Source organism: Eucyclogobius newberryi, unplaced genomic scaffold (assembly GCF_026437365.1).
Source record: "Eucyclogobius newberryi isolate DKJ021-1_F unplaced genomic scaffold, fEucNew1.0.hap1 SCAF_13, whole genome shotgun sequence".
In the NCBI taxonomy this organism is placed as follows: Eukaryota; Metazoa; Chordata; class Actinopteri; order Gobiiformes; family Gobiidae; genus Eucyclogobius; species Eucyclogobius newberryi.
In genome coordinates this window covers 24782398-24798891 of record NW_027315757.1, presented here as the reverse complement: position 1 = coordinate 24798891, position 16494 = coordinate 24782398, and the positions used below count along the sequence as shown (strand labels likewise).

Below are 16494 nucleotides of genomic sequence, written 5' to 3'. Positions count from 1 at the left end.
AAAGAGTCAGAAGAAATGTGTTCCTGGCATAAATGCTCTGAATTATATTGATGGGTCTCCCTGATAGATCCATGAGTGTGATTTTATCAACAAGTTTTGTATTTCCTGTAATTATTAACTTTTTATTTGACTTCCAGAATCAGAATCAGAAAGGGTTTATTGCCAAGGGTTTATTGTCAATGAACAGGATTCACAAACATAGGAACTTGTCTCTGTGATTCAGTGCAACATTAAACAACGAACAATGAATAAGTCAAAAGAGAAACTATTTAAATCTGCTATGGTAATAAATGGCCACTTGACTGGTGTAAAACTATGACAAATACTTAACACATGTTCTATACCACCAAATGAAGGCATAAATACGGTCATATGCACATATAATATTCTTACATGCATGTTTTGCATGTAAAAAGACATTTCTGAATGCTTTGGTAAGGTATAATTTTAGTGTAATGCAGTAACATTGCCACTAGGAGGCACCAACCAGTTACATTGTAATGCCAATCACCAATGCCTAGACTCAAGACATCTTTTATGCTTCAGTTGTTGTCATGACCGCCAAAATTAAGCAAGAGGGTTGGGATTGTCCATTACGAAACAAACAAAGAAAACAAAGTCATAGCACAAATAGTAGAAGATCTGGTCTACACTGCAGTCACTCAATCAACATGTCAGACACATGTGTATGAGCGTCATCTCTGTCTGTTTCCTCGAATTTTATAGGGCGAAAGTGGCCAGTTTGGTAAAAAATCATTAGGTTATTTTTATTGTTTGTCCATTTGTAATTTCGTTTGTTTCGTTTAAAGTTTGTCTAAAATTATGCTTCTCACACTTATCTAGGCTTGAACAAAACAGCTGTGTAATAGTCCTAATCATACTTACAATTGCGCATGTGCAACAAAAATTGCATTTGTATCTAGAAGTATTTGTGGCCATCGCCGCCAGGGGGCGCTTCCGTTTACAAACACTGGATTAGGCATCAGCCAGTAGTGGTGCAACAGTTTGTTGAGACAGCTCTCCTGTCTTTACGTCCCTCACTTTGTGTGTCCCTTTCTTTGGATGTGGTTCATTTCAGGTGGACTTCCCGTTGTATGTCATGACTTCATTTTATGGGATATTGTTGTTTTTGTTATGTGGTAAGTTACTTTATGTGACTTTGTTTATACTTTTATTATACTTTTCTTCTGTCTAAACTTTCCCAAGGACTACAGATGGATAAAAGCTTGATGCTAAATCTGGTGCTGAGCATCTTTTCCCTTTTGAGATGAATGTTATCTGTGCACTGCCCTTATTTTAAATTAATAAATAAAATCAATTATCACATAGTATTTTGTCTTGTAGCTGAATACTTTACCTTGAAGTACTTTTAAAGTGTGCATGAATAAAAATGCTACATTTTCTTGGTCCCATTTTGTTCTTGTGCTTTTGTATCAATAAAAACAGAGTATGTCACTGCTGGTGCTATAGTGTGTGAATGGTAAGCCTATGTTATTTTATCAGCCATCTACTAAGACAGGGATGTCCAAACGTTTTTCACTGAGAGCTGCATTTTGAAACTTATACGGAGCAGAGGGCCACAAACAACCAGACAATGTCCAATTACAAAGTGAATCATTCGAAATGTTGTATTTAAATTTTTTTCACTGGGCCTCCAAACCTTTTAATAAGACGTGAAACATAATATTAGGCTGGTATAATATCCAAAAGTTTGATTTGTTTTCGATTTTACAATAAAAAGTACTACTTTTTGTTATTTGGACCAACTTAGCAGGAAGCCGGAGGGCCAACAAAAATTGGTCGGAGGGCCACATTTGGCCCCCGGCCGTAGTTTGGACATGCCTGGACATGCTTGTACTAAGAGAACTATGCCACAACCAGAACCTGTGTGGGTGCACAGATGTACAGAACGTTTATCATTAGCTTTGACATTATTTAACTAACTTTGTACAACATGTATCTATGAAGATACTGGAAACATGACACTAACAGCACATATCACATTTGAACAAAATCTACAAACATTAAATCAGTTGTAAATGTTATTACAAGAGGGTCTAAATCTGCGAATTGATAAGACTTTTCAAGACCCAGTCTGTTTGGCTCTTGAAAAGCTCTTGAAACACAATCAGGAGTGAAAACTACACCAGGTCATGTGGTCTATATCTTGTTGTTGCTTTGCAGTTTCAGCCGGTTCTATGGCGACGCTCGAGTCCCACAGGGGTAAACGTGGGCTGATGGAGCTGGCGGGGGCCATCAAGTGCAGCACTGGGGGATCGGCCTTGTCCTACGTGGCCTACGGCTGCTACTGTGGCCTCGGGGGACAGGGCTGGCCCAGGGACAGAGCCGACTGGTAAAGCACTCATCACTTATGAATTTATCACAAAACAGTGGTTTTACAGGGAAAATTCCTCCTTCAATGCTTGTAAACACGGCTGGTATTTGCCACTGATCTAGGGCCGCAAATACTTATCTGTAAATCTCTGTCTCTTGACTAGCTGACTATGAAAAACTATGAAGAATAGTAGTACCGTATTTTCCGGAGTATAAGTCGCACCTGCCAAAAAATGCATAATAGAGACGAAAAAAACATATATAAGTTGCACTGGAGGATGAAATGTGGTTGCAAGTGTGAAAGTAACAAATTATATCACATATAAGTTGCTCCGGAGTATAAGTATATGTATAAGTGTAAATATAAGTATAAGTCGCACCCCGGCCAAAACTATGAAAAAAGGTGCGACTTATAGTCCGGAAAATACGGTAGTTGTATTTTGATATACATACAGACTCTAAAAAACATAGGAAAATACATTTTTATAACAACATAGCGACACCGACTTTATGATTTTCAGTAATGATACTCCTCTTTTCTAGGAGCTTTCAGCCTTCACAATGTTTAATCCAAAAGGCTTAATGTAATGTAGAAACAATATTTAGAATCATTTGACTAACTAATCTAAACTCGAACAAACTAGGGATGGGTGATATGTTTAAAAAAATAATAATAATCAAAACATTTCAGAATCTAGAACTTCACTGTGTTTGGTCAGATCCCCCTGTCAATCACTCAGAGCATGACGACTGACACAGCAATAAGAGAAGTGAGTGGGGGAAAGTTTGAGCATAGAACTGACTCACAATTAGGGATGTCACGATATCAAATGATTATTAACGATTATTGTGTGAAATCTTTAATTTTCTTTCATTACCCTCGGTGGCGGAACATGTTACTATTCTTTAAGTTTGTGAGCGGCTTTACAAAACAGAACTTTCTGAAAGGCAAAATAAAGTTAAATGAGACAAAAACAGACAAATAAAATAAAGTTCTTTACATTTAGGTCTAATTTTTGGACTTAATTTTGCTTCTAAAATTGTCCCGATTATTATTTTGTGGTTCTTGCGATTACATTGTGCCCTGAATAATCACGATCTTTGATAAACCAAATAATCTAATCACAATAGGATATCACCAACATGGCAAATTGTCAATGTTACGTTTTATTAGATGTTTTTGAACTGCACTTTGTACATTAGCATTGCAGTGTTCGTCTTGATCGCATAAGATAAGATAATCCTTTATTGTCCACACATGGGGAAATTTCATTGTTGCAACGCAGGTAGATACAGAGGAAAAGATAACTTATAGGAAGATTATAATGAGATTATAACTCATTATAAACAAAAACTCTTATAAACAAAAACTCCTATAAATAAAGATAAAATAAAAATAAAAAATGAAAATATAATACAAAATAAAATTAAAAAAAACAGCTGACGTAAGACAAGATAATACTAATAATAATAATAACGGAAAAATAAACACTCTATTCTCATCAGTTATATGCACATAAACTCTATATATTACTCTAACAGTAATCCATCCCAGATTCCTAGGCAACAAACAAACAAACAAGCTAAAACACCCTGATCATCACTGAGTGCGCTGAAACGATAGCTGCAATCTTCAGACCTTAAATACAGCCTGTGCGTGTATAATTCTACCGCTCAAATGATCAGAACGTTTCCAGAGACGGCGAATTTTATTTCAACACAGACCAGGACTTTCTGGATTACAGTCTGATGATGATGAGCGGATGAATGACTTTTGAGTTGCACACAGGACGACTTTAGACTTGAGAGTTTGAGCACCTCGTTCCGCTCTCCAGCCACAAATAACATGCCAGAATCATTAAAGCATAGGTAAGGGGGAGCCACACGTCTTAAATCTAGTTAAATAAACACTGCGCTGGCGTTTAAAGACCACTTTTACGGTCTAGTAAAGCATGTACGTTCACTATTTTGCAAACTCTTTTATGGGACCTGAGGATAAATCATAACATTTGACTCAAATTCATGTTTCAAATGGAGTAATGAGCATGTTTGACTTTGTGGGTGTTTGCAGTGGTTGTAGTATATGAGTTCAGTTCTTTATAGTAATCAAAATCATGATTAAAACGCAAACGTAGATTCATTCTTGAGAAGATTTTAACTTAAAATTACCATTAAAACACATGTAGATAACTTTCTGAGAATATTTTAACTTCAAATTATGATTAAAACACATGTAGATAACTTTCTGAGAATATTTGAATTCAAATTATGATTAAAACACATGTAGATAACTTTCTGAGAATATTTGAATTCAAATTATGATTAAAACACATGTAGATAACTTTCTGAGAATATTTAAATTCAAATTATGATTAAAACACATGTAGATAACTTTCTGAGAAGATTTTAGCTTCAAACCACAATTAAAACGCAAAGGTAGATTCATTTTTGCGAAGATTTTAACTTCAAACCACGATTAAAACACATGTAGATAACTTTCTGAGAATATCTGAGCTCCAATGCCGGTGTGAATGTTTCCTTCGCGCGTTGTTTGGGCGGGAATCACACCTCGTCACTGTAAACACGCCGTCGGCACGTCCAGGACCCACCTATCCATTATGAAGTAAAGCATGTCATTTCACGCGCTCGTAGTAAGAGCCTTTAGATACACACCATTTTCCTCCCCCCTTGTTTACTTACTTTCCATCGGGCCGTAAATGTCGAGCGGAAGTCTAAAATCGACGGGATATTTTTGAAACACTCCACGCCCCCAAACCTAATTCACATCTCTTTATTTCCCCACAAAACTGACACCAAACCCTTCCCAAAGCAACTGCTAAGTATGTGTTGCGTAAACCGCCGCTCGGAGACTCCCGCCCGGCCTTTAAAATAGCTGCGGTGTGATTTTGAGCGAGCCCATGTGACTATCCTCCTCCTTGACCCCGTCTGGAAAAGGGTTGCACTTCCAATCAATGTGAACTAATACGATGCATGTGTTGTGGTTGTTGTTGTTGTTGTTGTTGTTGTTGTTGTTGTTGTGGTGTTGCGTGTCCGCCTGGCGCTGGAACTCAGGTGTTGCCACAAACACGACTGCTGCTACGGCGAGGCTGACGCTCTCGGCTGCGGCACCAAAACGGGGGGCTACGGCTGGATCTGTGAGGACAAGGAACCTGAATGTGGTGAATAAATGACTTTGTTGCAATGTCTGCATCTGTGACATGTATTTCTCTGTAATTTAGGATGTTTTTATTTGTTTTACTCTTTACTTTGGTCAAATGCTGTGGTGGTAAAGCTAGAGGGGGAGGTACACTGGGGAAATTACCATCTAAAATAAGATAATATGTGTTTGAAATGAGAGGTATTTAGCATAAAATGAGAAATTAATTAAAAGTTTCTAACCTGAACAAGACAAAAAGAGAAAGATGGTCAATGGAACAAGCGTAAAATAAGAACATAATGAAAGTTTCTAACATGAACTAGAAAAAAATATAAATATTGTCAATGGAACAAAAAATAAGAACGTTTCTAACATGAAATGAGGAAATAAATTCTACTACACTACATATAACACAAATCTCATTCTAAAAAAAGTCAAAATATACTCAAATCAAGATAAATACTACTTGTATCAGTCACTTTTTCTTATTCAAACTTGTACATTTTTCCAGTTTAGTACAATTTGTGACAGCAGTAGGAGTTGATAAGGTTTATGATGAACATAATATATTAAAAAAGTTTGATAAGATTACATTTGTGACTAAATCAGACCGCTGTGCGCTTCCTGCATCTAATAATACTTTAGCAATCACAGACCTGGAAATAAGTGTCCAATTCTGATAGCACAATGACCGAAAGCTGTTCTCAAGCCGTTCTCAAGCGTGTGAATATTATCTGCCAGTGAATTTGAAACGGCCACACACCAAGCTGGATGGATTTAAGTACTTTCTTCATCTTTTCGTAGTTTGAAAATCGTGCGAGGCAGATTTACAATTCATTTGCAACTGGACACATTTGAGAGACTTTGAGAGACAAACTTGGACCGACACCCTTCATATCTAGGACAACGACAGGAGGTTTTGTTTGTGTTCTCTCGGTGTCGTCTTTCTTGTTTTGTTCCTGTTTGTCAAGAAAAAAACGACAGTGACAAAAACACACTCTAAATTATGAAAAACAGAAAATTGCGTGATGCAGCTTCGAAATATAAGTGTTCTCATCTCTATATTATGGTCATTTTTTATACAATATAATGTCATTTTCAACACAGAATCACATGTGTTTCTCTAAATATAGTTATGATTATGATCTGCCCATATGTTTTGGGCCCATATGCCAAGCCGATGCGAAAATTATGTTAAAGTGTTCAAATAAAGTCTTACGTGTGTTTTTTAGTAAACAGTTCACCAAATATCGGCCTTTGCTGGAGAATTAAAGCGCTACTACTTGTGCTTCAGCTTTTATTTTTGTGACTCTCTTACTTTACTCTGACATAAGTGTTGTGGACGTGTCGTTTAGTTTCAGGAATGAACGTCCTGTAGTTGTCGGTACACATTGCTGCATAAACCTGAAGGGCCATGGATGTAATGTGCACTTAAAGTATGTACACTGAAAACTGTTTGCTCAGACAAGGCGTGACGCATGTTCCCAGCTAATTTCTCCTGTGCATTCATCCAACGCCAAAGGTGTGTCACTGAGGATTAGGTGCTGAGAAGAACACTTAGAAAATGTATTTAGTTACAGAATAATTAAAATTAAAATGTATTTTGTAATGTGTTTTGTTACTTTGTTTAATCAGTACTCTATTCTGAACACTTAATACCTCATTGGTGATAATCGAGTTGCCTTTTATTATAAGAGTAAAACAGCTTTTGGTTTTCATTTCATTGTTTGATGAAACGAAAACGAAGATGAGACAACCTTTATCACAAATCAAACAAGGGGAAATCACACATGCACTCACTGTAAGAGCTGTGTGTTCTATTTTTATCACTCATTCACTGCAGTTCGAAGCCTTAATTCCATGATCAAATACTGCAATGACATTAGTATAGAGTTACTAGACAACACTGATGATGAGTGGTATATCCGCGTGAATAATCTAATCAATAATAGTCTAGTCGCGACACCTTCAGAGTCTTAACCATGGATTATTGTGAGAAGAAACAATTTGGCATGATTTCTGACACTGTGAACAAATAACATCATTCACATTTTCCAATACATTACAATTCCTCAAGCATGTGACCAGCTTCCAATGTGAGCCCTCTCTGTATGAATAAAGATAATAACAAAATATAGCCGCAAGCGGCAATGATCGGCCCTCGCCACGCCGCCGCCACGCCGCAAGAGGAGCCCCAATTGTCCTTTTATTACGCCTACTGCTGAATCTGTGACGCTGTCACATCTTCTCCCCTTTGTTTTACCATCAAAAAGCTATTTTATTTTGAATTCTTGGCAAAATGTGCGGCTTTGCCGCACAGACACCGTGACTCTTTGAATGAAAATGTGGATAACTTTTGATGGTCTTGAAGATGAGTCTCACCAAATTTCAGGTTAATAGGGCTGACGCCCTGGGAGGAGTTTGTGAAAGTCTAAAGTGTAAACATGAAAGGTTTCGGTCATCGTTACGGCAACGCCATAACAATTATGACATGAGTCATTGACTTTTTTGATGGGGATGCTAAAATTGAGTTGTGTGTCAAATTTCATATAATTTCGCAAAACTAAACATTTAACCTCCATATAAAATCTGTAGGGGGCGCTGTGGCGCCAAATGAATTTATTTCACTTCAAGTAGGTTTAGGGCAAAGAGTTTAACAACTGATTCTAATTTGACGCAATTCGGACTTTATCTGCGCAAACGGCAGAAATTTTAAATATGGGAGATTTCTGAAATTCTAGCTACAGTTTGCGGCTTCGCCGCTCAGAGACCGTGAGAGGTATCAATGTAATTTGGATAACTTTTGATGTCCCACTCCTCAGTAGCATTTTCACCAAATTTCAGCTTTTTAGGGCCAACGCCCTGGGAGGAGTTCGTAAAAGTACGACGTTTGGAAAAACTCCGAAGTCATGTTTAGCCATTTTTGAAGCAATATGGCCGACATTTGGTTGGGCGGACGGCATTGCCGTAATAATATTTTTTACTTCTCTTGTCACCATCTACCTCTGCGCCAAATTTCATGATTCTACGATCAGATTTTTTTTGGGTCATTTCCCATCTCTCAATGCATTTTTGGTACATTTTTGTGACTTTTCGTCAATGTTCACTGGGTGAAAAATAGGGGGGTTGGTCCCGAGAAGAAGAAAGAAAGAAAGAAAGAAAGAAAGAAAGAATAATATTCCGATGCGAAAACAATGTTTCCCATTTTTCAAATATCATAAACTATACATTTTCGGAAAGCGCTCGCGCTTTCCTACCTCATGGTGTGGGTCCCTGGTCACTGACGGGTACTTTCGATAATTTTGAGTGGGCTCCGCCCACTTTGTGTTTTTGGCCCTCTATACAGTAATAATGTTCAATTTTTGCATTACATGCTTATATGCACGGAACATGCAAGAGATGGGGAACGTATTCGTGAGCTACTTAGCGCAAATGAGTGCTTTATATGGGGATGACGACCGCTTCGCGGTCGTCATCCCAATGTAAAGTGCTCGTTTAGTGCGAACTTTTGCACGGGCTTCGCCCGTTTACAACGGTAATGTTCCATTTTCCTACAACTAATTAGTATGCACGGGGCGTGCATGAGTGGAGGAGTGCGTTAGTGAGTGTTTGGAAGTGGGCGAGCGCTTCGCGCTCGATTTCGTGCGCACTACGTGCGCACTTTCGCAGCCGTGCTTCGCACGGCCTTACGAGATTAATAGGCCTCTCGCCAGCTTGTGGCGCTCGGGCCTAATAATAGTCTTGACAATTTAGTATAGAATAGCAAAATGCTGTTTCTATTTTCTGCTCTTGCCTTTCATAAAAACATTATGCTAATTTGGTCTTTGTCTTTTTTGCAGTGGATCCAAAGGACAAATGTGAAAAACTGCTATGCAAGTGCGACAGAGAGTTGGCCAAATGTTTAGGAAAAGCTGATTACAGCAAAAAATATGTTCTTTGGCCGGACTTCATGTGTGGAGACAAACAACCCACGTGTAACATTTACTGATCCAACAAACCCGGACACTCGACCAACACCTGTGCCTTTGTAAATTAAACGGCAATAAATTCATACCTGCCATTGTTATGTGTTGCAATGTCATTATATAATTCTAATTCCCTTTGTCTCATGTGATTGTCTTGGATCATTGTTGTATTATTTTCTTATATAGAATAAAAGGAATAGAAATTTAACACGGAAACTGCAGAAGTAATAATGATTCACTTATGGCTGCAAAAATGAAAACACATGTAATCCTTCATCTAACCACAAGGTGTCGCACTCTAGACTCAGACTTTGGAGGACCAGCATCAATGTACTTTAGCTGCACAAGAAAGTAGGCAGAAAAACATATTAACCTGGTAATGTGTTGTATAAATGAAAATAAATTGTATATTGTGATTCATTCTTTGTAAATAGTTGCTTATTGTTCATTAAAAAGGCTTAAAATCTTTAGATATGACCTCGTTGAAAGTGTATTATTGTCCACTTCGCCTTCAGTCGCCTCCTTTCTGTGATTTAGAACATTTTGATGACATAACATAATGATAAACACTTCTATTTGGGACATTGCGTTTTGAGGCTACTAATCTTTACTTTCACGCACAGAGAGTTCTCACTGCTGTGATTCAACATATCTGCTTTTTATGAGTCACAACAACAATCCCAAGGACATGATTCTGCAGAGAACTGAAATAAGATTAATATTTAATTCCACTCTTCGCTGGAAAAGGACAAAGCTTGAATCTGCTGCTTCGTTCATACTCTTTAGGGGCCGTGGTTTAATCGTCTTACCGTCTCTGACAGAGGGGACCGTAATGGGAGACCAGTGCCCCGATGCAAAGTCCGTCAGCGGGAGTGAGAATCTGGGTCATGGCCCAAAGACACTCGTTCGATTGTGTTCAAATCTGAGGAGAGGTCATCGACTCTGCTCCGGGCTAAATGGACACTTGTACTGCGGCCACTGGTGTTTCATTACCTGTGGTGAAAGTAACAAAAACGCACATCACTCCATTCAATCGCTCTCAGATGCTTTGAGAAGGAGATCGAGACAAAAGCAGAGTCTGATTCACGGGAGAAATATGTCATGATGATGATTATATTCAGTGAACAAAAGGTTTAGGTGCGGAAGTTACTGGAAGTTGCCTTTAAAGTAAACGTACCGTATTTTCCAGAATATAAGTCGCACCTTTTTCATAGTTTTGGCTGGGGTGCATTTATACTCATATACTTATACTACTGGAGCGACTTATATGTGATATTATTTGTTATTTTCACACTTCACACATCGCATTTCATACTCCAGTGCAACTTATATATGTTTTTTCTTCTCTATTATGCATTTTTTGGCTGGTGCAACTTATAGTCCGGAAAATACTGTATATCAGAATCAGAAAAGGTTTGTTGCCATTGTCAATAAACAGAAATCACAAACACAGGAACTCGCTTTGGTGATTCTGTGCAACATAAAACGATGAACAATGATAAAACAACTTATATATAAGTCAAAAAAACAACAACAATTAAACACAATATTAAAGGGCCTATGACAGTTTGGACGACTCACTGAACTAAAATGCAGCTAAGCTTTATATTTATATATGTTGCTAAAAATTGTACCCATGATATTCCAGAGTAGCTAATTTTTTAGGTTTATAATTTCACTTCCTGTTTGTAATTGATGACATCACACTAGGAAATTATGGAAAAACTCATCTAATGGCTTTCTTCTTTTTCTTTTTTGATAAATGAAACATACGAGAACACGTTTATTTTGTTGAATTAATATTTGGAGGGTAAAAAAATTGAGTTGTGCATTTTGTGTAAATTATGTATAAACTTTGTCTGGAATAAGTGTGCCTAGCGTGATGTCACTTCCTGTCATTTTCTACAGATTTTTTGACTTTTCTCCACAAATACTTACTTGATTGGTGTAAAAAATATAATTTACATTTTGAACAGGTATATAAATACACCAAATAAAGTAAACATTTGAAAATTGTAAACACACAAATAAGGTATCATTTTAGGAAAGGATTTACTTTCAGCACCTGCTCTGCCATGTGTTCTGCAGTCTATAGATTTGCGGCACGTACAATAAATCTGGACGAAATGTTCAGTAAATGTTGTTTATTTCAGACGACCATTGAGTTAAGAGTATCCCACCTAACTCGTGCTTTAGATTGGTTGCGGTGTCCAGATAATTATTGTAATAAGCTCCTTTGAATTCAGAGCTGCTCTACCCACGCGAAAATCAATGTTCGCAGAGCCTGCAGCGCACGCCGCCCCTCTGCCGGTAAACAGTGTTACTCAGTGCACGTCACAATGTGGTGCTTCAACAGATGAATGAATATAGATATTTATATAGCTATATATATACGCCGAAGTAGTGTGTTTGAATACATTTGAAAGAGGCAAATTCAAGAAACCAATTTGCGGACATGTCAAATCAGGTGAGGCCTGTTCACAGCATCTGCCTCATTAGCCCTGAAGTCGGAGGCAAACCAAGAAAAATGCAGTTTAAGCAAAAAAAAGAAGTGAGAACTGCGGAAAGTGAGCAGAAGCTGTGAAAGTCTGAACTATGTTGAGGGAACCAGTTAGTTACTTTTGTTGAAAACTAGTAAATTGTGACTAATGGCCACATATGTGAGACTTGTGCTGTAAGTGAGGGAAATGTACAATTCTCACTAAAGTGCAACATCCCTCACGGTTTGATTATATACGCACAACTTCCCACTTTTAATCTATTTTAACAGCAGTATTTATTTGTTAAGCCTGCGAAAACTGAATATGAAAAATACACCCATGTCATTTAACCTGTCTGTTTTGCTTGATAAGCGACAAAATTGCAGCGCTGTCCCAAAATAATTGAGTAAAATATTTAATTTTTAAACAATTTATCGATACAGCTGCCCACAATATTGATGCGGATTCATCCAATTTTCTATCACAGTATATTGATTTGTCAGTATTTTAGCACATTCTTATTCCCACTGATTAAGAAAGATGATAAGGTAAGATAAGCCTTTATTTTTATTTATATGAAGTCGTTATAATAAAAATTAGCCTGGTAATTCATCATCTCATAGGATCTGAGCCTGACACTACGTCTCAGTCTCCTATGACACTACGTCTCAGTCATCACACATTTATAAAGGTGACACACTGAAAAGAGCAAAATTCTCCCTTTTATTACGTTTCTCTCATAATACTTCCCTCTGTCCTGAACACAGTGTTGCGTGTGACCTCTGACCTCAGTCCTCTACGCGGTGTACGTCTGACCTCTGACCCCGAGTCTCAAAAGGCACGGACGGGGTTCGAACCCGCGATCTTCGGTTTACGAGACCGACGCCTTACCACTTGGCCACCGCGCCTGCGCTGTACGACGAGTAAACAGCCTTTTTAAAGATCGTTTATGAACAGAAACAATGCTCTTAGACGATAGATATGTTGATACCATGTACATTAGAATCACGTGTTCTTGTTTCTGACACATTTATTACTGCAGCTTTAGAACAAAACTGACGTGACGCATGAACACGTGCAGCCACAATCCCGCCACAAGAGGATGCTCAAACGCTAACTATTCCACTACTTATTGCTTATGAGCCATCACTGCGCACAAACTATAATTTTTAAAGTACAAACCTTATTATACGTGCGCGGGATGGTAAGTGTCTTCTTTTTGCAGTCTAAAAGTTGCTTCCGTATTTAAGTTAAAATCACGTGGAAATCGCTGCATCGTTAAAGCCAGTCTGTTTTTTTTTTTTTACCATAAGGCCTATATATATTTGAGCATATATGTCTTTTATGAGAAAACTCGTAGTCTAACTCGCGCCTCCAGCAGAGCAGACAGATCACGTATAATATGCACGATGTTATCCAGACGTTCACTGTTTCACTGCAGAAAACATCAAAGGTGGAAAGTCGCCTGTGGGAGCTGTTTATGCCTTGTCTTTCTGAGAGATCATCCTGGAGGTTGTTTGAAAAATGAATAAGACCCATATCCAGAGGGAGCAAGTTAGCACAGAAAATCAAAGAAGTGGAGAATTCACCTTGACCTGCTTGTAACAACTCTACATTAGGCACTGGTGGATCATATGGAGTTTTTTCACTAAACACTGTGCTGTACTCAGATCAACGTGATCCTGCCTACTCTACACAGAAGAGCTTTGTAAAGTATTGAAGAAGTAGTATGTATTCTGGAAGTGTGCATTTTGCTCATTCATCTGATGTGATTTAATTATCAAGAGAATATAGTTACAAGAGCTATTTGAGTGGTATTTATATGTTTGAAACTTTGAGTACTCAGACTTGTATCACCTCGAATACACAGTAGTAAAAGCAGAAGTGCAAGTAAAAAGATGCAGCCATAGCAAATATTTTAGCATTATTAGTGATGTTTTAATTACAATTTGTTAAAAAAAAAACACATATACTTCCATATTTTTTGTTTTGTTTTGTACTAACATTTGCAGATTGAACATACTTTAAATGAACCACAAAAAGCAGAAATATCACTTTAAAAAAAAAAAAAAAAAAAAAATTGATTACACTGGCTGATTCTGTAATTTTACATTTTTTTGTTTTATTAGAACATATAAAGAACACAATACATAGAACATGACCTGTAGAGCAGTAAACAATACAAAAAAAAGAAACACAAGTAGCACAAAACAATCACAGAAAACTAAATCGCGAAACACTGAACTTAAGAAAAAGGTCCCATCTTGTTCAAAGTCTGGTAAATTTGTCAATTTCCAAATTAAGCCTGAATGTGATTTTTTGACAGTGGATGCAGATTGTGTCATCCACGTTTTTGTCAGGGCTTTTTTTTCCTGCCGCCAGGAGTATGCTCCAAATACATCCATTTATTGTGTCCATGGCAGGTGTTTTAAGGCCCGAGTACATAGTTCTGAAATCAAACTAAAGTAACTTGTTATAATTTTAATTACTGACAATACAGTACACCCGATATTACACTTTTGCATATCTCTAAAGTTATATAAAGTAAATTGTACATCTTTCGATACATCTCCCACCTCTATAAGACGCTTAAATGTTAAATGTACTTTTTCTAAATATGAATTTGTTGGTAGAGTGACTTCAGCAGATGTCTGTGCCAGCCGGTGGTTCTGTGTGAAGAGAACAGTGTTCATTGTGAGAGAGGTGCAGGATGTGACCCGAGCAGCACCAGGACATGAGAGTGTGAAATCTGTTTGAAAGGCAGGCGGCTGATAAAAACTCCTCCACAAAAGCAATATTCTGTCTCACACTTGGTCTGTCTGTCCATCTCGTCCTTTGCTTTCATTCATCTGTTCATCATGTTTGAATGTAGCTAGCCGAGTTTAAAATATGACACGAAACAGGTTATAAATGTATCTGACAATCTGAACTGCATCTTATCTTTCGATTTTCTGTGTATATTGAGTATATTTACCTCCCGCATGTCTTTAGGCTCGTTACCATAGCTACCCTGTGACAGCGCACAGTCATCTGGTCTCTTGTCTCGTCCAATAGGGTCGCACTTCTCGGGCTCTATGGCAAAGTAAAGATATTTGGGCAATCACTGAAAGCCCCCAGAACAGCTCTGTGGGGACCAGGGGAGGCTGATCCGGCGACACACAGCAGGAGCCGGAGGTGAGGGCGTGGACCATTTTGAAATACAGCTCCGGCTATTGTCCCAGTTCAGTTTGTACAGACATGTGACTGTAAACAAAGTATGTCTAGGGTGACTTTGTATTTCAATCAAAGAGTCAGAAGAACAAAAAGTGTGTCACTTTAAATGTAACACATTTGTTGTATTGTTACTATTCTGAAGATGTTTGGAAGCTGCTCAGGTCAAGTCTGGTTTAAAGTTTTTTTTGGAGTTCTGGATGATTTGTTTTGACTTAATGGTTATTAACTTTAATTGAATTGATGATTCATTTGAAGCAGCTTTAATTTTCAGGGCATATGATTTTAGCTTCAATGTTTCATGGTGTTGTTTTGAGCACAGGCTTCGAGACACGCAGGGCCTGAAGGAGAATGCTTGCAGACATCCCGTACCATTCTGGGATAAATAACAGTGGTCAGTTTGTGTGTGGTTGGATGAAGACGAGAGCCGTGCATCATGTCAAAGCTGCTCCCTACTGGGCGGCCCGTGAGCTGTCGATGTGCTGGTTTGATGTGGGATGGAATATAAGAACCCCCCACAATAAACAGAGGGCTGGAACAGAGACAGAGGCTCGAAAGGAAGAACCATCGACAGATGGACTCTGTAGTGATTAAAGATGGCGTCAGTCTTTACTGCAGACTACGAAGGACTACACTCAATCCACAGGAAAGACCTGGGAGTAGTCTGCTTTCAGCACAACCAAACCGACAAACAGAGAGTAAGGTAAATCATCAGTTACGATGCGATTGATGAGACTCTGGTGATGAAAAACGCTGTTTCCAGTAACTTTCTATTGTACTCGCGGTAGCGCTCCTTTATGTCTGTTATCGTTTTGTATCAGTGCCATTCGGGTTTGTTACGTCCTCCTTTCATCAAATCCAAACCACATCATTTGATTTGACCACTGGGTAAGCATCCCCAGACAAAACCTAAAAAACATTCCAGGAGAAATTATAAAATTAATTTAAAAAACTGCTAGTACCAGTCTATGCACTTCAACCCTCGGAACGTCGGTTGGGTCTTTTTTAGACTTGTATTGTTGTAGCTTCAAAAAACACTCATATTTCATTCTTTTGGAAATAATTAGCCATGAAATCTCAAGAAAATGAACTTTAATGTGCAAATTGTTAAATCCACTGTGCATAATCCTCCGAGGCTTGTTAGTCATGATATTATTGTGGACAAAGGACATCAGCAGGAGTCCAGAATACATTTACTAGCAATTCTTTTGTGAAATATCAAAAACACTCATTTTACACTGGCACCATGTTTTCATAAATAGTTTAATGTCTGTAAATCTTCCCCCCAACAAGATTTGTACTTTTAATTGTAAGCGGTGATTTATATTGCCAAAAGTGTACAATAGTA

The 16494-nt window shown here is 38.0% G+C and overlaps 1 protein-coding gene and 1 non-coding gene across 3 annotated transcripts; one reads left to right on the top strand and one right to left on the bottom strand.

Moving 5' to 3' along the window:
- The first annotated feature begins 1026 nt into the window (after window positions 1-1026).
- On the top strand, window positions 1027-9555 carry pla2g10 (phospholipase A2 group X). Of its 2 annotated transcripts, none has more exons than XM_072442168.1 (4): window positions 1027-1136; window positions 2185-2353; window positions 5407-5513; window positions 9331-9555. In XM_072442168.1, the coding sequence occupies exons 1-4, from the start codon at window positions 1100-1102 to the stop codon at window positions 9477-9479; spliced, it is 462 nt and encodes a 153-aa protein (XP_072298269.1). In that variant the 5' UTR covers window positions 1027-1099; the 3' UTR covers window positions 9480-9555. The 2 variants fall into 2 exon arrangements, with proteins under 2 accessions (XP_072298269.1, XP_072298268.1); XM_072442167.1 differs by having other exon boundaries at window positions 1028-1139.
- A 3217-nt stretch (window positions 9556-12772) lies between these two features.
- Window positions 12773-12844, bottom strand: trnat-cgu (transfer RNA threonine (anticodon CGU)). Its single transcript has one exon. It is a non-coding gene; the product is annotated as a tRNA-Thr (tRNA).
- Between the last annotated feature and the right edge of the window lie 3650 nt (window positions 12845-16494).